The 20,100-nt window shown below is 37.5% G+C and overlaps 1 protein-coding gene across 2 annotated transcripts; it reads right to left on the reverse strand.

Moving 5' to 3' along the window:
- Positions 1–50: 50 nt before the first annotated feature.
- LOC147759327 (uncharacterized) lies at positions 51–15,937 on the reverse strand. 2 transcript variants are annotated; one of them, XR_015331575.1, is made up of 5 exons: positions 13,847–15,937; positions 5,693–5,745; positions 5,307–5,470; positions 1,420–1,843; positions 51–165 (listed from the first exon to the last, which is right to left on the reverse strand). XR_015331575.1 is itself a non-coding variant. In XM_086998286.1 (5 exons), exons 1-4 carry the CDS (start codon positions 7,768–7,770, stop codon positions 1,767–1,769), a joined length of 297 nt encoding a protein of 98 aa, XP_086854412.1. In that variant the 5' UTR covers positions 7,771–9,291; the 3' UTR covers positions 51–165; positions 1,420–1,766. The 2 variants fall into 2 exon arrangements, 1 of the variants encoding a protein (XP_086854412.1); XM_086998286.1 differs by lacking the exon at positions 13,847–15,937 and adding an exon at positions 7,768–9,291.
- Positions 15,938–20,100: the final 4,163 nt, after the last annotated feature.

Here is a 20,100-nt window from a genome sequence, read left to right on the forward strand (position 1 = left end):
TTTTTAAGGACATAACAGTACATGTACAGGTTTATTTAGCCTTTCCTTACCATCTAAGCCTAGCTGTTCCCTCCACACATCAACTCTGGATGGGGATGGTCTTGCCTGCTCTCCTACCAAACGAGGACTGAAAGTCATAGGTGTCTTAAACACTGGCTCCCTGTGCTGTGAGAGAGAAGAAGATGAAAAAAAATTAAAGCTGACAGACACTTATTTATTTGTTGCGCCTTCCTGGCATATTTACCACATTCATTGGAAACCATAGTATTTAATGAAAATGTTGTAATTATTCTTTTTACTTTTTTATCATCAACCAATAAAATATACTACAGTTAACTATAAAATCAAATCTCCCAGTTCAATAGCAATAGTACTTGCACAAATCTTCATGTTTAATGAGATATTTACTCCTTTTTTTCTTTTTTTTTTTTTTTGGCCAAGAATGAAGCATATTCAATAATTCAGGGCACTGAGATGTTTTGAACACAGTAACTGCTACATTTCTCAACTATTTCTCCAAGTCACTCTGACCAATTTACTGACATTTCACTAAATAAATTAGGACTTTAGCAGGGATTAACTTTAGAAATATTTAAGCCAAGGTAAGATGCAAATGCCTGCAAATATTTCAATAATAATCTTAAGTCATATCTAATTACTTGTGGCACTTTAGGGAAATAATTCTGGTAAGTCTATTTGACTGCAGGTGTGAGACAAAACCATGTATAAATTTGAACAAATACTGTGATATATTTTCAAACAAAACAGTTTTGACATTTATATACCTGAGTATTAAGGGATAAAAAAAACTCTGAGACTGAGCTGGGTTAAAGAAAGGTTTTTGTCAGTGTCTCAAAATGACTGGTCTTGAAAAAATAATTGACAAGTAGAATAATTAAAGCCAATTCAGAGTAATAATTCCAGTATCAAACAGGCACTAAAATGTATACTGAGAGTGGCAAACAACATTCTGCACTCTGCGGTTATTGTCGAGAACATAAAAAATCACTCAAAAATGATGCCTTATGTTACTGTGACACAGTCTGGGATTCATTATCAAAAATTCATGTGTAAATTACCCCCAGTTTGGAGATTAAAGCAGAAAGATTAGTGAGTAATTACTTTAGCACAGATAACACTGGTCAAATACCAGGTTTATCATGTACGTAGCAGGAACTGGCAGAACAAACAGATGAGTGCAGGTAGACTACATACAAACGATCACTGTGTTAATATGTACCAAGGTGACACATGTTAAGTGCAAAGCCTGTTGTAATAATGAGAATAACATGCAAGGTGCCTGTAAAATAATGAAAATGTTGGCATTTATGTAAACACTTACTTAAATGTGATGTTGACTTAATGTGTGGGTGTGCAGAGAGAGACAGAGAGAGGGAGAGAGACAAAGTACTATTTTACCTTCAATCCCATCATATGAGAGGGGGTGACCACTTGGTACGCCATGTCTTCTTAGTTTTGTTGCCTAAACTTAAACTTCCTCAATGAAGATGTTGGCTGTGGCAACCTCACTTCTCCTTCTCTGCTGTAGTTTTTTAGACAGTCAACAGCTCAGCTGTTCACCTAAGCCTTCACAACTCCACCCACAGTTCCATGGAGACTCCATCTACATTCTGCTTCAACTGTAACAAGTCTCAAATACTCAACATTTTCTCCAAGTCCCAAAGGTTCACCAGCTTGTACAAAGTCCCTACAACCTGCTCTATATAATTAGTCATTCCACTTGTTTGTGCTTCTTTGTAAGTTCTTCACAAATATTCAAGATTTTCAAGGGCCCACCTTCGTGAAGTGGACAGACGGCTAATGACCCACAGTAAATTTCTCTCTGGAAGGTAGAAAAAAATGTCATTTTAAATTAGGTGATAATATCAGAGGCTGGGTATAATAAAGGCACAGCCAGCATGGGAGCTGGGATGTTTGTGTTGTTATTATTACTGGGTGACTCATCCTGGTATACAATACCTGCACTTGTACATATATTATTAACCTGGATTTTTCATTTTAATTTAAAATCTTCATTTCACAAACCGCACTATTTAAAGTCAGTATAAGTATTAGCTTCTGAATCAACCTTATCCCACCTGTACACCCAAATAGACCGATTGGGAATTCTCAAATAATATAAACAATTAATGCCATGAAAAAATATCAAGCTGAGAGTCGAGTCAAAGTTCTCGTCAATAAGACCTCAACTTTGTGATCTCAGACAGCTAAAAATGTGAAGAAATGACAGCATGTACAACCTATGTATTGCACACAGTCACCCCACCTACATCTATTACTCCTTTATTTTCTTAGGATTTTCCTGTTGATTTGTCCATCACAATGGCCCTCCATGCAGTGGAGGGTGCGTGCCCTTTGTTCCGCTTACATTACAACAGAGTTCACCTGTATTACCTGAGCAAACACACTCCATGGCCAGCTTCTAGTACATGTGACCAAAGCACATAGACTGATAAACAGGCTCTCTCCTTCATGTCAATTCACAAAATGAAAAATTTTACATCGGATGTACAAGTTGGGGGTTAGGAGCTAAAACTTATTTTACAAGCTTTGGTGTATTTTTTACTTCTATTTAAAAACAGACTAGCAGATCTAATTTTCTCAATGGTTTTTAAGGAAAAGGCATATCAAGGGAAAAAACTTGACATATTTAGGAAAATTGCTCTTCCTATATTAAGGTCCAACATGTAAATGGCATGCCTTTCGTTAATTATAACCCTAAATTCTAAACCCTTTTTAATGGCTCTACAGACCAATGCAGCCAATTGAAAGTGGAAATGATGGAAGTATCTATTAATGCATGCATTTACCTGGTACTTTCTAGTACAGAAGCAATCAGCATAATGCTTAATCAATCTCCAATCCAATTAGTCATGATGACAAATCAATTGACTGGGAGAGCTTTTCTTATTAAAAGTACATCAGGGGCATGTTTCATAAAAATAACTATATATATGCTCAAAAACTGGTCCAAACTTTTAGACAAAAACTGACCCATTTTCATTAGTGACAAACTAAATTCATTTTAACAGTAATTTATTCATGTATTTATCTATTAACTCATTTCACATTTTCATTCATTCATTCACATATCCCTTTTTTTATTGGAGGGGGGGTAGTATTGTTCATAACATACTAGACCATCAAACAACAAATTAAAACTGCATTCAATACAGCACTAAAGCATTCCTAACCTCAGTAAGGGTATCAGGAATGGATTTAACTGTGTCAAAATGGCATTTGATGACAATATCGAATTCCACATCATATTAATAATCCATAGCAACTACCAAACTGGATGCTTGTTATGTATGCCACAATACTTAGAAAACCTTGGTAGTTTTGTGACAGAGGAATGATTGGATTATACAACATATACTAGCACAGCAGAACATTGTACGGGCACTCAAAATTAAAGCAGATTGTTTGAAACTTTATACCGGCATAAATTAGTCGGTATATAATATCTCCCTTGTTTCTTTTGCACATCTTTGACTGATGCACAGCAGTTGCTGATGATGGGGGGGGGGGGCGAAAAATTTATTCCACAAATCTACTAAATGACTTGTAACAGTATATCAATAACAGAACATGAAGGAACTGAACTACGTCAGTATTGAAACCCCACATTTAATCCAACGGGAAAACATTCTAACATTTGAAACAACAGAGCGTTCAAACGCATAACATCAACTTTAATCACAAAGAACATTTTAACATACACTAGTTGTTTGAAATAACCCCACGTTAAGGAAAAATTTAAAAAAAACTAGATAACAACTCCACGTGAAAAATAAGTTTTTCCACCATACCTTCCGAACGGAGTTTAATTGCCAGAAAAATTTACCAAACAGACTGCATTGCCTACTGAAGCTGTATTTTAGTCCCATGTTTCTTTCCTGTAAGTATGAGAACAGTAAGTGACATGATTTTCCTTAAATGGTCATCATGGGAGCAGTGCCCAAAATAGGGGTTTCTTCAAATTTTGATGGAATATTACATAATGTTTTACAGCATAATGACCATCAATTTTTAATTATAAAATATTAGTATCATGGTTATTCAGAAAATGTGACAAGCAAAAGTCTTCAGGCCCATGGAACTTCAAAGTCACATATTGAAAATACCAAAATGTAAACAAGACAGCACTGTTCTGAAATGGGTTTATTTCCATTTTTAACACTTTTTTAACATAAAATAAAATAAACAGTTTACTTCCATTTTTATATGACCAATGAAGAAAATTGATGAGATGGGAAAAGTATCAATAGAACAGTGTTAAATGTCCAACTTCCTCCATTCTGAGATTCTGAACATAGTGGATGAATGCATCTGACAAACTGCAATGATATGAGTTTATTTCCATTTTTGACACTTTATTACACAATACATGATAACAAGTTTACCATCATTTTTAAAAAATCAACTAACAATGTTGTAAAGATGCAGGAAATGTCAAACAAACACTTTTACGTATCTTATTAGTTCAATAATGAGACTGTTAACATGCCTAAGAATTGAATGTGAGGAAATGTGAAAAAACAGCATAACTTCTAAAATAATGAACTGATTATGCCGATTTTCAAACTCAACCTGCGTTTTAGTAAGATTGGCCCCTACTGTGAGTATAATGACAATTGGCCAATCTGTTTTTCTTATATTGTGTTATCAGTGTTGCATATATACTGAAAAAAGTGAAAAAACAGCATAAATTCCCTATAAGTGACCCGATCGTGCTGATTTTCGAACTTGACCTGCGTATTATGAATATTTATCAGTTCTGTAAGTTTCAAGCCAAAAGGTAAAATGGTTTTCCACTTATCGTGTTATCGGTGCTGCACATATGCTGAAAAAAGAGAAAAAATAGCCTAAATTCACTAAAAATGACCCAATCACGCTGATTTTCGAACTTGACCTCCGTATTATGTATATGCATCAGTTCTGTAAGTTTCAAGCCAAAAGGTAAAATTATTTTCCACTTATCGTGTTATCGGTGCTGCATATGAATATTCATCAGTTCTGTAAGGTTCAAACAAAAAGAAAAAAACAGTTTTCCACTTATCGTGTTATCGGTAAAAGTGCACGGCGACGGCGACGACGGCGACTGCGACGACAGACGCAGATGACGGCTATATGTACAGACACATCTGTGTCTGTACATAAAAACAGAGAGGAGGTGACGGTTGAGGATAGATTTATGTCACCCTAGCATGGCTATACGATTTTTCTTCTATCAACAGTGCAATAACACTGCAGATGTTATTCTTTTCTGAAGAATACATTACCTTTCATCCTGATCATTTCGGTTACTCTTTCTTTCGTCTTCAGGACGGCGTTGTACGTGGTGATGCCACTACACAGCACCATACAGGCGAATTCCGGCGCCAGTCCCTCGGGAATCTTCACCACAGCACCACTGGTGATAGGAACCACCACGTGAGTGGCGAACCTGAGAACATTAGGAAAACAATACAGTGCCATAGCTCTCTCTCTCTCTTCATTTTCAAGGCAAGAAGCTAGATGTAGTTCTGTACATGTACTTTCCAATATCAACCTCATACGTTGACTTTATCAAACTGTCAACTCTCTTAAGATTAACAATATACACACTTCTCATTTGCCTTCTTCTGTTCTTAAATTATTTAACACATTACTGTACTGTCCTCCCTACCCTCCGTGCTTTGCAGCCCCAATCCTTTCCACCACGTTCAAGCAGAGGTTGGGCTGTCCGTGCGTGCACAGGTCACATTGAAGAAGAAATACAGGGCGAAATTAATTGTGACATCGGAAACTAAGAAGTTATTCGTGTGATAATCCAGTAAACATTCGAATATTATCCTGTATTTAATTTTCATTTGTAAAAATATATATGTTATATTCCTTTGGGAAGGGGAAGGAGGAGCATGGGAAGGGGGTTAGCAGTACATTCAAAATCAAATGACATATGCACGGAGTAACAACATATCTTAGCTTCCTTCGACCAAATTGTGGCCATAAAAGGTGTTTTTTCATTCAGAGTGAGTCCCCGTGGAGTAAGTGTGATATTTGTGTGAATAGCTGTAAAACGCAAAATATAACAAATATAGCACAGGTGCAGTGCTTACTTATGCCCGATTTAAGTGTGCATCGAATGACTTACCAATTCATTCACCAAATGTCACTTAAATCTAGATGTAAGTACTACATTACTACATGTACAGTTTATTGTTTACCAGTTCACAGTAGTGAACACGGATATATTATAATGAAGTATATTTTATAATTAATTCGTTTTTATCATAAAAAACTTATATCAATACATAAGAAATACTTTTTACTATTTAAATTTTTAATTAACAGCTGAGAATGAACCACAATGTTTCCTCCCTATCATATAAGGTTCTCATCCATTCTAAGTAGCCTACGTAAATAAAGTTATAATGAGTAAGAATCGTGTAAGATCTTTGATCTGCTGATATAATTTGTAAACCCAAGAGTTGGTGTCCAACTTGTGATTACTTGTAAATTTTATTGGATAGTTACGTTACATTTCATCTACTTCCATAGTCAAGATAACAAAGTCACTTTTTTTTAAAAGATTCCCCGTGATTTAATGCTCTCCTGTAAATTGAGGAGAAGGTAGGACGGAATCACATTCTGATAGTATCTTTATATAGTAGGTACAGCATACAAAACTGAAGAAAAGGAGATACAATAATTTTGTAACAGACTACTAACGGACACTGTGGTCAGAGGGTAGGACCGGTCAGCATTGTAATTAATTTAAATTACAAGTTAAATTCACTTTCAACTCTGATATCCGAATAAGATTAGCCGTGCGGAGTAACCATTTCAGTTGAAATTTATGGTCTGGAGAAAAAAAAAAACGTGAAAACACCAAATAGAAATTTGGTTGGGTTTTTTCGATGCTTTTCCTTTTCAACATTCAGTGTCAACAACAACACGCATTTTGAGACACATTGCATTGCATAGAAGTAAAAATTAATCCTCCACTCACACTTGGAGCTACTGGTAGTTAAACATCTTGTTTGGTTCCCGCATACATTTTGGACATTGTTATTAGCTGCAACATCTCAACAATATTAAAGGTCTATGGAAGGCGTCATAATAAACAACACGAAATATCATATTTTTATTCAAACCGAGTCAAAAGAGAAAGGAATTAATCGGTCGCATAAATCTGTTACCAAAACGGTGTAATTATGTCCTATGGACGCGACATAATTTAAGAACTAATGTCATTCCCAAAGGGTCATGGTGTGACAGGAATAGCAGTCCGAGAAATGAAAGTCCGAGGTTCCAATAATATGATTAGTCGGTTGATTGCTACAGGTAAGTGTTAGTCTCCTGTACTAAATAATGCCGAACGGACTACGGTTCCTAGCGGACTACCATTCCTGTCATACCGTTTAAGGCTATATATGCACACGAGACAATGGCACGACCCCCAGTTTCGTTACACCTCTACTTCTGTTGACATACTCGTATATCTGGGTTAATAATATCAAGAATAGAGAATCACCAGTGACTTGTGACCAGATTTTGACTTGTGGATATTATCACCGTCGCTTACTGATAATCAGTTGAAGCTAGTTCACTTCAGTTCAGAATATAAGAGGTTCAGATGAATGTGCAATTGTACTGAGGTGGTCATGGTTTCAATCCCTCTCTCTCTCTCTCTCTCTCAAAAACACGCACGCACGCGCACACACGTGCAAACGATCTAAATGCATACAGATATCTCACCATCTGTCCTATGTCTCCAAGCAGTATGAACGCGGATCTTCGAAATAGATTTACATACCCCTCCTTGTCCCGACCCTCACCTTAACCACAACCCCTTTAGGGGGAGGGGGCGGAACTTCAGGATAGTCGACAATCTTCAGAGGAGCTAAAGCCTCGCAGATCTCCGCTCTTTTCATGCTTACGTTGGGCGCTGTCAATGAATGCGACTTGTTGCTTTGACTAGAGCGTTTTAAACTCAACACCGTACCAGATCTAGAGTCAGGCGGGTTCGTTGTTTACGTGAGCTGTCGCTGATAGTAAAGTTAGGAAGAGGGCGTAAGACGATGTTAAGGGGCCGATAAAGATTTGGCAAAGTCAAATAGACAACGGACGATATGACGTATTTATCACTGTAATTCGGTCAGTGCATTTTTAGAAGTGTTAATATTTAACAAAGCTCGTGATTGTTATTGTGCGCTTAGCACGCGGCTTTGTGGTAACGTTTAGGGCCTACATATAGGCGTAGGAAGCAGTGGGACCAACGGACCCCCTCCTCCGTCGCTTATATTCCCTCACATGGTTTGCCCCCTCCCCTTCACACACACACACACACACACACACACACACGCACACACACACTTAAAAGCTGCGCACCTGAATAAAGACATATTATATACATATTTACTGATACTCAATATATATATAGGCTTAAGTTCATTTGAAAAAAAAAAAGGAAAAAATGAAGTTAAAAATATAAGCGCGATTTCTCCTTTTTTTTTTTAACTCTGGAGACAGAAAGTGATAAATATAGCTTTTTGTGCGCATGCCAATCCAAGAAAAGTTTAAAATCCATGCCCTGCTAGTGCGGGGAGTGCGAAGAGAAACGAAGGTTTTATGAAAGAAATTTTAAAAATATCACGCCTTTTGTGTAATATTTGCACGATATTAATACTAAGAAAAATCAAACTGCGCTAAGGGCTATTACGAGATGCATGGTTATTTTACTGACACAATTTGTACTCAACCTCAAGTATATTTTTACAAAAGATTCTGCAAATTACTTTCTCTGAGAATGCAGTTTTGTCGCGTTTTGTGTAAAATGCTTGACTATGCCCTGTCACCATTTCGTCTAGCTAACAGTGGATGTAACTGAAATGAGGATTTTATTTATGGCTAAAACATTACAAAAAAAAAAAAAAAAAAAAACGCTAACGACTGAAAACAACGCTCTGTAAAACTGTGTGCAAACTTTGATATGTCTACACATCGGAAGAAAAAAATCAAACACCAAAATATGCATCTCAGTGCAAGAAAACTAGAGAGCGCAACCCCCGCAAGGACAAATAATTGCGTATTATAAAGTATCATTAATTAAGTATTAGTATTATAAATTGATTAATACTAAAATATGCACCTGAGCAGAAGAAAACCAGAGAGCGCAACCTCCGCAAGGACATAATTTAGTATTATTCAGTATTCTTAATTAATTAATACTAAATTATTTGTCCTTGCGGAGTTCCATGATCGATTAATTTATTAATTAAATAATAAATAAATGGATCATTACCAAAATCTTCTTCCATTGTCCATTTGTGAGCTATCCTGGAAATTTAATTTTCAAGTAATTAATTAATGGAACACAACCAAAATCCAACCATTTCTTCCTTTGCCCATTTGTGACCTATCCTGTAAATTTCAACAAAATCTGTTAATAGCTAAGTAATAAATAAACTTATTAAACAATTAATTAATAAATGAATTAATGGATCATCACCAAAATATGGTGCAGAGCCTGTTCATTGTGGTTGCTGAGACTCACAACGTAATTCAGCCGTTTTCACCCGTGTCACATTTTTGAGTGCTATGAGATGATACTGTAAACAGTACATCGCCAGCCTTAAATATCGGACACAATTTACCATTCTGTTGGACATAAATCCTATTTTCAAATCATGTATGAGTGTAACACAAGAAAATCGAGATAATTGTTATAGAAATTTTATGAGCCGAGATGGTGTACAGAAGAAACAGGTGGGAAAAAGTCTAGTCCTTTTTAGGTCAATTTTTTCAGTTCATTTTTCAAACACAAATATAGATAAATTTGAACTCTTACATGCCCCGTTATGCTTTTATTTCTATTGATTGCCATATAAAACTATTAAATAATCCTTTCTTTCGTTTCTGATCTTTTTCACATGGAAAAGAGTTCTGAAGAGATGAACTGGTTGTAGGGGTCCATGTTCCTCATTACCCAGCTTCTTTTTAAATTTCCATAATGAATTAATTATGACAGTGGAACGTCAGATTTGAGGAGACATAAAATTACCTTAGAGTTAGCCAACGAAAACGCGGCAAGTTATTGACTGCGGGTGTATTGTAGATTTTCAATGTATTTCAATGGGCTGGATTAAATGTGATTAAAACTAATAAAAAGACCACAGGTAATTACAAAAGCAATTATTTCAACAGCTTTGACATAGATGAACAAGAAAATGTAAAAGACTGTTTGAAAAGTGAAAGTTACAGAAAGTTACAGGGTGGGGGGGGGGGGGGGTATACTACAAAAGTAGCCTACCGAACGATCTACGTAGACCGACATTGATGGTTTCAAGGGGAATGAGCCATTAAATTCTGTGGCCTGTGATATAGGGCCAGGGGTAATCCTAGAGAGGGGTAAGAAACGTCCATTGTTCTCGTTACGTCAGTGAGGCTAACCGAATTCAGGGTATGTACGCACAGACAGAAAACCATGTATTGTGGGAACGTTACTAATGAAGCCACTGGTAGTACTAGTAGATATCAGTCTGTAGTCTAGAACAAGCACCTCGTTGACGAGTGAACAGTTGTCAAACACAAAAGACCCAGGTGTGGTAGATCGACTACTGTTCGCGCGTGCCGCAAAGACCAAGCCTAATTGTGTGATTGATTATCTACTGTGTAATAGTTCTATATTGTGTAACCTGGAATATTTCAGGGTACACTCTCTAACTCCACTGTCCATCCACTGCATGATTTCCTGCTCACTAAAAACTGGTATGTGCCACTACCCCGACCACAGTCTGCCACAAGACCAAACACATGACCTCCCCAGCAACTATCAATGGTCAAATATCATAAAACAAATTTGGTCAGCCTCACTAGAAACTCCAGATAGCCAGACAGAAATAAATAAATTCATATCTTCATATTCACTTAATAAGGACATGGACATTGACCAACTCACCAACAACTTCTATACACTCCTTACTAATCTGGCCTCTAAAGCAGGTTTCACTAAAAAGAACAATAATAAGAAAGCTAAAAAACGTAAAATGAATAAAAAATGGTTTGACACCAACTGCAAGGAAGTATCCAAATCACTCAAATCTCTAAGTAGACAAATTCGAAAAAATCCCCAAAATCAACAACTCATACAAGAATACAATAGGCAAAAAAAACAATACTCAAAACTACTAAATAAAAAAAGAAACGACTTTCGTAACCACATTTTCCACAAAATTGAAACCCTCGAGAATTCTGACCCCAAAACATTTTGGAACCTCTATGACCAGCTATGTGAGAATGAAAAAAAAAAGTAACTGTAACCCTATACCACCCCACTTATGGTGGGAACATTTTAATAATCTCATGAATAGAAGTCTACAACATGAGGACCCCAAATTTGAATCCCTAATTAATGAATTCTTTAATGGTATTAAAAACGGTACTTTCAATGAACTTGACTACCTACTTACTGTAAATGAAATAAAAAAGGCTTCTACAAAACTTAAGAATAATAAATCCTCTGGCTCAGATGGCATACCTAATGAAATGATCAAAGAGGGTATTCACAGACTGGCAGCCCCCCTGTGTATTCTCTTCAACCACATTCTCACAAATGGAACATTCCCTACACTTTGGAGAACAAGCTTTCTAACAGTTATACACAAAAAGGGTGACAAAACAGATCCAAATAACTATAGAGGAATTGCTGTCACTAGCAATATCTGTAAACTATTCTGTCTAATCCTGAACAACAGACTCACAACATATGTAGAAAAACACAATATCATACCCCCAAATCAAATTGGTTTTAAAAAAGGAAGCCGCACCAGTGACCATATTTTAGTATTAAAAACCCTCATAGACAAATATGTTAAAAGGGCCTCTAAATCCAACCTCTTTGTTTGCTTTGTTGACTTTTCCTCTGCTTTCGATACCGTGTGGCGAAACGCCCTGTTCTACAAACTGACAAGGGCAGGCATCAATGGGAACTTTCTAAGAACCCTTCGTAATATGTACTCATCTGTGCGTTTTGCCGTCAAATGCAGAAATAGCATAACAAATAGTCTCTCGTCCTCTGTTGGTGTTAAGCAAGGCTGTAATCTCAGTCCACTCCTCTTTAATCTCTTCATAAGTGACCTGCCCTCAATTTTTAACGACAGATGTGACCCAGTGTCTCTGAATAATCAAAAATTAAATTGCCTATTATATGCAGACGATCTAGTAATTATGTCGGAAAGCAGTGCAGGTTTACAAACCGCAATAAATCAACTTCAGGCCTACTGCAAAAAATGGAAGCTACTAGTGAACATCACTAAAACAAAAGTCATGATATTCAATAAATCTGGCCACAAAATCCAGAAACAAATTTTCAAGTTTGGCGATATACCTCTAGAAATCTGTAGTGAATACTGCTATTTAGGACTTGTCTTTACTCCATCCGGAAGTTTCACCAAATCCCTTGAAATACTCAAATCAAAAGGGGGGAAAGCATTTTTCAAAATCCGCAATAAATTATTCACCAGCCCAGTGCCCATTTCCATGAAACTTTTTGACTCACTCATAGCTCCCATTCTTACCTATGGCTCTGAAGTTTGGGCACCATACTTTGTCAAAAACTCAAGTAAAGACAGCTACTTCCTAATTTGTGACAAACTTTCCATTGAAACCTTACATCTCAAGGCCTGCAAAACTATCCTAGGTGTTAACCGAAAATCTCCCTCACATGCTGTCCGCGGAGAACTGGGCAGCTTCCCAATACTGACCACTGCCCACACACTGGCCCTCAAATACTGGCACAGCCTCCAATATAAAAAGCACCATGACACCACCTCCTTAGTTACTCATGCACTTCATGAAAATGAAAATTTAAACAGACTTAAAACCTCAACCTGGTCAACCGGCATTAAAAATACACTGGCGCTCATTGGACGCCCTGACATTTGGGAGGACCCTTTTAAAATATCCATGACCGCACTCTCTTCCATAATAAAACCGCTTATCCAAATCTCTTATAGTTCGGCCTTTAAATCTCACCTAGCATCCCTGAACACGGAGGGCAAAAAATTACGTACCTACAGTACCTTCAAAAAAGATTTTAAAAGAGAAATATATACACAGTTAATCCACAAACCCAAATCTACACTCCTTTGCAAATTCAGGATAAGTGCCCACAATTTGGCAATTGAAAAGGGGAGACACATGAATCCTAAAATACCCATTGAGAAAAGGCTATGCACGGTGTGCAACATGGGGTCAGTTGAAGATGAGTTCCATTTTATGATGATATGCCCCTCTTATGCTCCACTAAGAGCCATATTCCTTAACCAGGTTAAAGATATACTGGGCAGTGCAGCCCCTGAGTCCATCAGTGACCTTTTTATTACTGTACTGCAATGTAATGATTTTGATATTGCAAAATGCACAACTAATTTTCTTTATGATTGTTTTAAAGCTAGGGATATGAAAATTGCATCCATGCTGAATAAAACCTAGATTAACTGATGATGCAGTTTTCATATCCCCCTAAATAATAGTTAGTTTTATATAAGGTTTAGTGTAGCCTATTCTAGTTGAATCAGTTTTTTTTTTTTTTTTTTTTTTTTTTTTTTTTTTTTTTTTTTTTTTTTTTAATTATCCCTATATTGATCTTTATTGAGTAGTACATGTACTTTCCCTGCTTTAGTCTAGACATTATATAATGTATATCAAACTGTATATGGTAATCACTCTGCGGATTACTTCTTGTATTTGTATTTGATCATGCCCGGATGTAGGGCGATAGTCAATAAACTTCTGACCTATAAGTAGCGCGTTTCCACCCCCTGATAGGGCCTACCTGCTGCTGCCATCTTGACTCTGTTTGGGCCGTGACGCTTCACAGAGTCCAACGTTTATATTTCCGCTCTAATAATCACTAATAAACTCTGTTCCGACGATTGAACTGGTCCTTCGCATGTACCACAAACATCATCTTCTTTACGTCCAAAACCGGTTCGCTCGGGCAGAACCTAAAAGACGGAACACCGGAACAACGGAACAGCGGAACAGACTAAAATGCGGAATACAGTAAAAAGCGGAACGTGTATCAAATACATTGTGGAACGAGGAAATATTATTTATTTAGTGGTAAAAGAAAAACAAGACGAATATGAATACATTGAGTTATTATTATTGTTGTTGTTGTCTTCTTTTCCTGCATATAATTAAAGAAAATTTGAACGCCAATATATTATTTCTTGTTTCAATGCGTTATATTGAGTTATTATTATTATTGTTGTTGTCTTTTTCTGCATTCTGTGCAATACATTCGTTCTTCATTCAATGCGTCCTCGTCACTGCGTCCTATACACTGAGGATGATATTCCTCATTGCACCCGTCACAGATGACATAGAGGGTATGTGTATCTGGTAATTTACAATTACAATATAAATTTACCGCGACCGAATTTTTGATAGGATTTTTAATTTTACGTCTGCTTGTTATCGGAAAAAGAGAAAGATGTCGTCTTTCTAAACAAAAAAATAAATGTGAACGCAGTTTTTTACTGTCATACTTCATGTTTGTGGGATCTTTACCATGCGCCAAGGCAACCATATTTGCTATTGCGTACAGACCGCAATCATAGTTGTTGTTTTGTTGCGTTACGTCCAAAACGTTAATTTGTAGAGTTCTTGCAGACGATGGTGCTATTAATGACGCAATGCACATTTGTTCCACAGTTGGAATGTCACTGAAAGAGGAATCGCATATATTAACTGTATCTGGGGCACACCCAATGTTTGATACTGTGAGCCAGTGTGTACCGCGGTCTGGTGTTCGGTTTATAATTTGGATGAATTGATTTTTGTGACGCTTGAAATCTAGCTGTACTGCCAGAGCACATGACTCGAGTCCTTCTAGAAGCGGGAATTGATATTTAATTATATCATGACAAGCGTCGATGATGGTTCCATTTAGCCAACCGCAAGGGTCAGTGATTATGTCGCGGTCTCTGACGTTCAAATTTTCTTTAATAATATTCCTGTCAGCCGGGATCCACACTTCTCTGCTGTAGCTGATGTCCCTTTGAAAACTTTCATCGATGTGTTCCGCGTCCAGAGTTAAGTGTTCCATTCCGTGGTCGATGTCTGTGTGAGTTAAGTGTTCCGTTCCGTGGTCCAGAGTTAATTAAGTGTTCCGTTCCGTGGTCATTGTTCCGTTGTTCCGTGTCCCGAGTTAAGTGTTCCGTTCCGTGGTCGATGTCTATGTGTTCCGTTCCATGGTCATTGTTCCGTTGTTCCGTGTCCCGAGTTAAGTATTCCGCTCCGTAGCCGTTGTCTCTGTGTTCCGCGTCCAGAGTTAAGTGTTCCGTTCCGTGGGCGATGTCTATGTGTTCCGTTCCGTGGTAGTTGTTCTGTTGTTCCGCGTCTAGAGCTAAGTGTTCCGTTCCGGTGTCACATACATCACCCACCCGAGGTTTTTTCCTTCCAGGCTTTGCTCTTTTCGGCCCTCTTGCGTTTTTCCTGACAGTTGATAAGTTTTTGAGGCCTGATTTCTCTAATGGCAAATTGATGCTCATGGGCACTGCCATAAGGTGCACGCACCCATCTTTCAGTGGACAACTGCATGACGGTGGCTTTTCCATCTGCACCCTTTGCATAAAAGTATGATTTTTTGTATAATGGTTGTTTCCTAGGTAATTTTTTAGAACTGCCGTTTGTCCACCTATGGCCGTCTGCCCTCCAGTCTTCTTTTTCCGCCTCCGAATTGGCTTTGAAAACAAATGTTTGTCCTCCTTTTGGTCGAAACGGAATGACGTCCACTTTCTCAGTGTGATTAAATAGTCGACACACTTTATCTGTTGTTAGCGGGGCGTTTTTTTTCAGATATTGTATCAACCATTCTCTGCGCCATCGCGCATCTCTAAGCGTTGCCGCTGCTAGTGCTATTGTAGCATTATGGTGATAGCGATTATGACGTAGACTCCACAGTTTGCAAATAGGAAAACAAACAACAAATATCTCTAATTTTTATTGAAAAGAGAAAAGAAACATAAAAGGCCGTAGTGAGTATTGGTGGGGTGAGATAGAAAACACATCATCCTTTCCTAATTCGCTGTAATTTAGCCATTTTATACACTCTCAAACGTCTATGACTTATACAATGGTAGGATTTAATTTGCTACGATAAAAGATTAATCACCATTGAAATAAAAACTAATGTAATTTCAGGAATTTATTGATATAAAACAATGAGATGACGCATATTTATAATTTTGATATTTTTATTTTGTAAAAATATTTTCTTGTTTACTTGTAATTGTAAATTTATTAATAGTCTAAGTTATCTGTGACGTCACAATTTTCTTTGGTTGTTATTGGAGCGTTTGTTTTCTAAGGCCGTTCCGCACTGTTGGTTCCGCAAGCCAGCAGTCACAACAATTAAACGTTCCGTCTTTTATGCTGTTCCGTTCCTGCGTCGTGTGTTCCACAGTAACAATGTTCCGCATTATAGTCTGTTCCGCTGTTCCGTTGTTCCGCTGTTCCGTGTTTTAGGCTTACTGTCTGATATTTTTTAACCCAGTGTTGTTGTTGTTGCGGTCGTCACCTTGACGCTCACCTTGACTTGTCAGTAAACGAGTGTCGTAAGATAACCAAATGATTATTTTATTATTACGTTTTGAATGCTGCTATCGAATTTGGTGTTTTTAAAATGTGCTTTGGCATAATAGAATGACAGTTATTTTATTATAGTTTTTTCAGGTTGATGCACCCGGTTTATTAATAATAGGACGATTTTACGACACCCGTTCACCGACCAGTCAAGGTAACCCCCGAAGTGTGTAAGCCGTGTCAACATTCTCTTTGGAAAGGTGGACATCTAGCGATCTGTTTATAATTTGCAGTGACTTTTCGACTGGTGTACTCAGGTATTGCTACAAAAAACGCTCTGCTGGTTTTGAAATGAAACCACATGTTGGCCTACAGTCATGAGAAGTACGCTACTAATAAGATTATGGATCGGTGTGGCGATAGGGGGCATTATGGTATTGTTAATAACAATGCATAAGAAAACAACGTCCCAGCTCCTAAGTCTCCCCGGAGGACCAAGCCACGTCGTGGATGAAGGGGCGCCGGCAGGTACTAGTGCTAGCGGGTCTAACTCCAATATCCCAGGTGTCTGGAACTCTGTTCCGACGCTTGAACTGTTCCTTCGCATGTACCACAAACATCATCATCTTTACGAGAAGATCTTCAAACCCAGCTTGATGCTTTTCTGGCCGCGTCATATTCGTGTGATGGTTATCTTAGACAATGAATCGAAAGAGGACCATGCGTTGGAAGCAACGATAAGAGACAGCCCGCCTTTTCCGAAGGTTTTCTTTGAAGACCCCTACCCAGAAATATACAACCATCGAGGGCCAAGCCGTATGCAGCGGTCGATGTTTTATCCCGAAAATTACACCAAGGCCGAGTACGTTGGCTACGTGGATACAGACACTCTGTTCGTTACGGTTGTTACGCCGGAAGACCTTTTCAGAGACGGCAAACCTATCGTGGTCGGCGTCGTTGGCCAGTTTCTGACGAAAGAATGGGGAATGACAACAATGAAGCATTACAATTTATTCGGGACTGGAGAAGTCATGAAATGCATGTCATACTTTCCTGTCATCATAAAAGTAAAACATGTTGTTGAATGTCGCCATTACTTGGAGCGGTTACATAAGAAATCTTTCGATGCAATCATTAAAGAAATATCAGTCGACAATCTCTTTTCTCAATTCAGCATAATGTGTCAATGTATATACACTCTCCATCGCAAGGAATACATCTTTCGCATCCAAATGCGCCCAAACGGAGACTTCAAAACCGAACTCCCCGGGAGAGCACCTCTCAAAACTTACAAAGAAAATTTTACGACGGAGGAACTATCCCCCATCGCTAGAACTTCAATGCATTGGAAATATCAGACAGTACCCAAACAGGAACTGTTGAAAACACCGTACGACAGGGAAACTTACTACCCTCAAGCTCTTCTGATGGGGATTTGCTATTCCGGTGGCTTCGAAATGTGCCCGAATCACTGTAGATTTTTCAGTAGGAGCGTCATTCAAAGAGACCTGTTTAATTTTGAGTTCACCGACTGGACCTGGCACCCGGGCTGTATGAAGGCTCAAGAAAGACACTACCAGGATGTGAACCGATTGTTGTCGTATTACAAATCGCATGGATTCCCCATATTTGGCGAGAAAAATACCACCGTGGCATGTGATCGAATTTATAAAATGCTTCAGGTCGATAAAAAGTATTCACTGATTACACCAACGTAGGCATGGCTTTTCAAAGTTTTAATATTAGTATGGGTATCTCTGATATGATGATGAAAGTACAACAAGACGTATTTTTTTAAACAATTTTTTAAAGACGCATATCTTTTATATTTTTTACTGTCTGATATTTTTTAACCCAGTGTTGTTGCTGTATGAGATTATTTCTTTCTTTGTATTTTCAATATAATTTTTGGTAGTGTTCATATTAATTTAATTTACTTACTGTAAGACGCGTTGAGATTTGTGGAAAATTTTTGTGGAAAAATTTATATTACTACTGTCATGTTGAGTACTGCATTGGGTTAGATGGTAAAGTCTATACAGCTTTCCATACAACTTTATTTTTTATCTACTTTATTTATTGATCTGTTTGCTAGCTTTATGTACTTGATTTAATTTTTTTGCCTTCTGTAGTTACATAGTATGGAAGCAATGTTTTCGTCTGTCATTTGTTTGTTTAAAAACTTCGTTCACTGCTTGTATTGAGGGCCATGTGCAACATGTTTCACGTTCTTTAAATATAGTTTTTATTATTATAATTATTACTTTCGGGATATACACGATAGTGTGAATACATTTTTAGTGTTAACAGCTGCTGACTTTATCCCCCCCCCCCTCCCACCCTTAGCTGAACTGACAGCATTATAGAAAGCTAAAGGTAGGATACCATCTTTTTAGAAATGAATATGTATCTTGGACAGTTCGTATCAGACCGGTGTAGGGTAACTTGTGATTATTTAAAGATTATCTTGTGCTACGGCACTTAAACATAATAATAACACATTGTTTAGTAGTAAAGCATAAGTTGAACTGTTTATTTCCTGAAACGAGTCATTTTTCCCACAAAATTATATCGAGTCATTTTGCCCCTTTGCGACCGCGCCATACTTACGGAGGATGTTTTACATAGAGAAGCCCATTGAATTAAGACATCCAAAAGTTGAATGGGGTATATATATATATATTGATGCTTACTTAGGTATGTGATCTTATAGTGGTCACTTCTATCGCTTCTGATAGCTTGGGTATTTTCACCTCACAGAAAACTACAAAAATATAACTGAAATAAAATATGTATATTGTACAAGTAGGAACAAGCTGGAAGTAAGTTAGTCTGAAAACAGTGGGATATATCAATGAACTTTATAATTATAACTTAATTGACCAATGGCGCGTGAGTGACTTGGGTTCTTAGGGTCGATGCCCACCCAAGTTCTCTGAGTATATACTAATGCCAAGTAGTTCTATGTATGTGTGTGAGTGAAACTGGGCGGTAAAATTTTAATTTAAAATTTAAAAAGTAAAATTCCTACTGTTTGTGCCTTGATCATAGCGTGGCTATCACTAAATTTAGTTATATTATAACTTATAAGATGCGTATACTGAGACGCCATTTCGTCAACGAAGGGCTCCGACGTGATTCCAAATCCCGAGTGAAGTCTTTCACTTCACGTGCACAGAAAAGCATAACAAACAACCTCACATCTTCAGTTAAAAACGAAATTTTACTTTATACTGTACACTATTCACATTTTATTCTATTTATGTAAATGGGATCAATATGTGTGCAACAGTAACTCCAAGTAATTTACATGCATCGAAAGGTTCACTATATAATCGGGGCTTAAGTAAGATCAGCTGTGCTACATTTAACATTTTATGGGCACATTTGGGATGAAGATAGCCAAGGCATGTCACTTGATTCACGTATTTTGATCTATTTTAAGCATACTCTGTGTGAAAGAACCAAAAGGGTTATCAGTTAACTCGGCTTACTTTC

This window comes from Lingula anatina, unplaced genomic scaffold (assembly GCF_051362555.1).
Source record: "Lingula anatina isolate TDL-2025a unplaced genomic scaffold, LinAna3.0 unanchor2, whole genome shotgun sequence".
Classification (NCBI taxonomy): domain Eukaryota; kingdom Metazoa; phylum Brachiopoda; class Lingulata; order Lingulida; family Lingulidae; genus Lingula; species Lingula anatina.

Coding starts and splice junctions, on each gene's coding strand:
- LOC147759327 (XM_086998286.1), bottom strand. Junction 5,471..5,692: donor GGGGCTGCAAAGCACGGAGG/GTAGGGAGGACA, acceptor TAATGTTCTCAG/GTTCGCCACTCACGTGGTGG. Junction 1,844..5,306: donor CGAAATGATCAGGATGAAAG/GTAATGTATTCT, acceptor TCTACCTTCCAG/AGAGAAATTTACTGTGGGTC.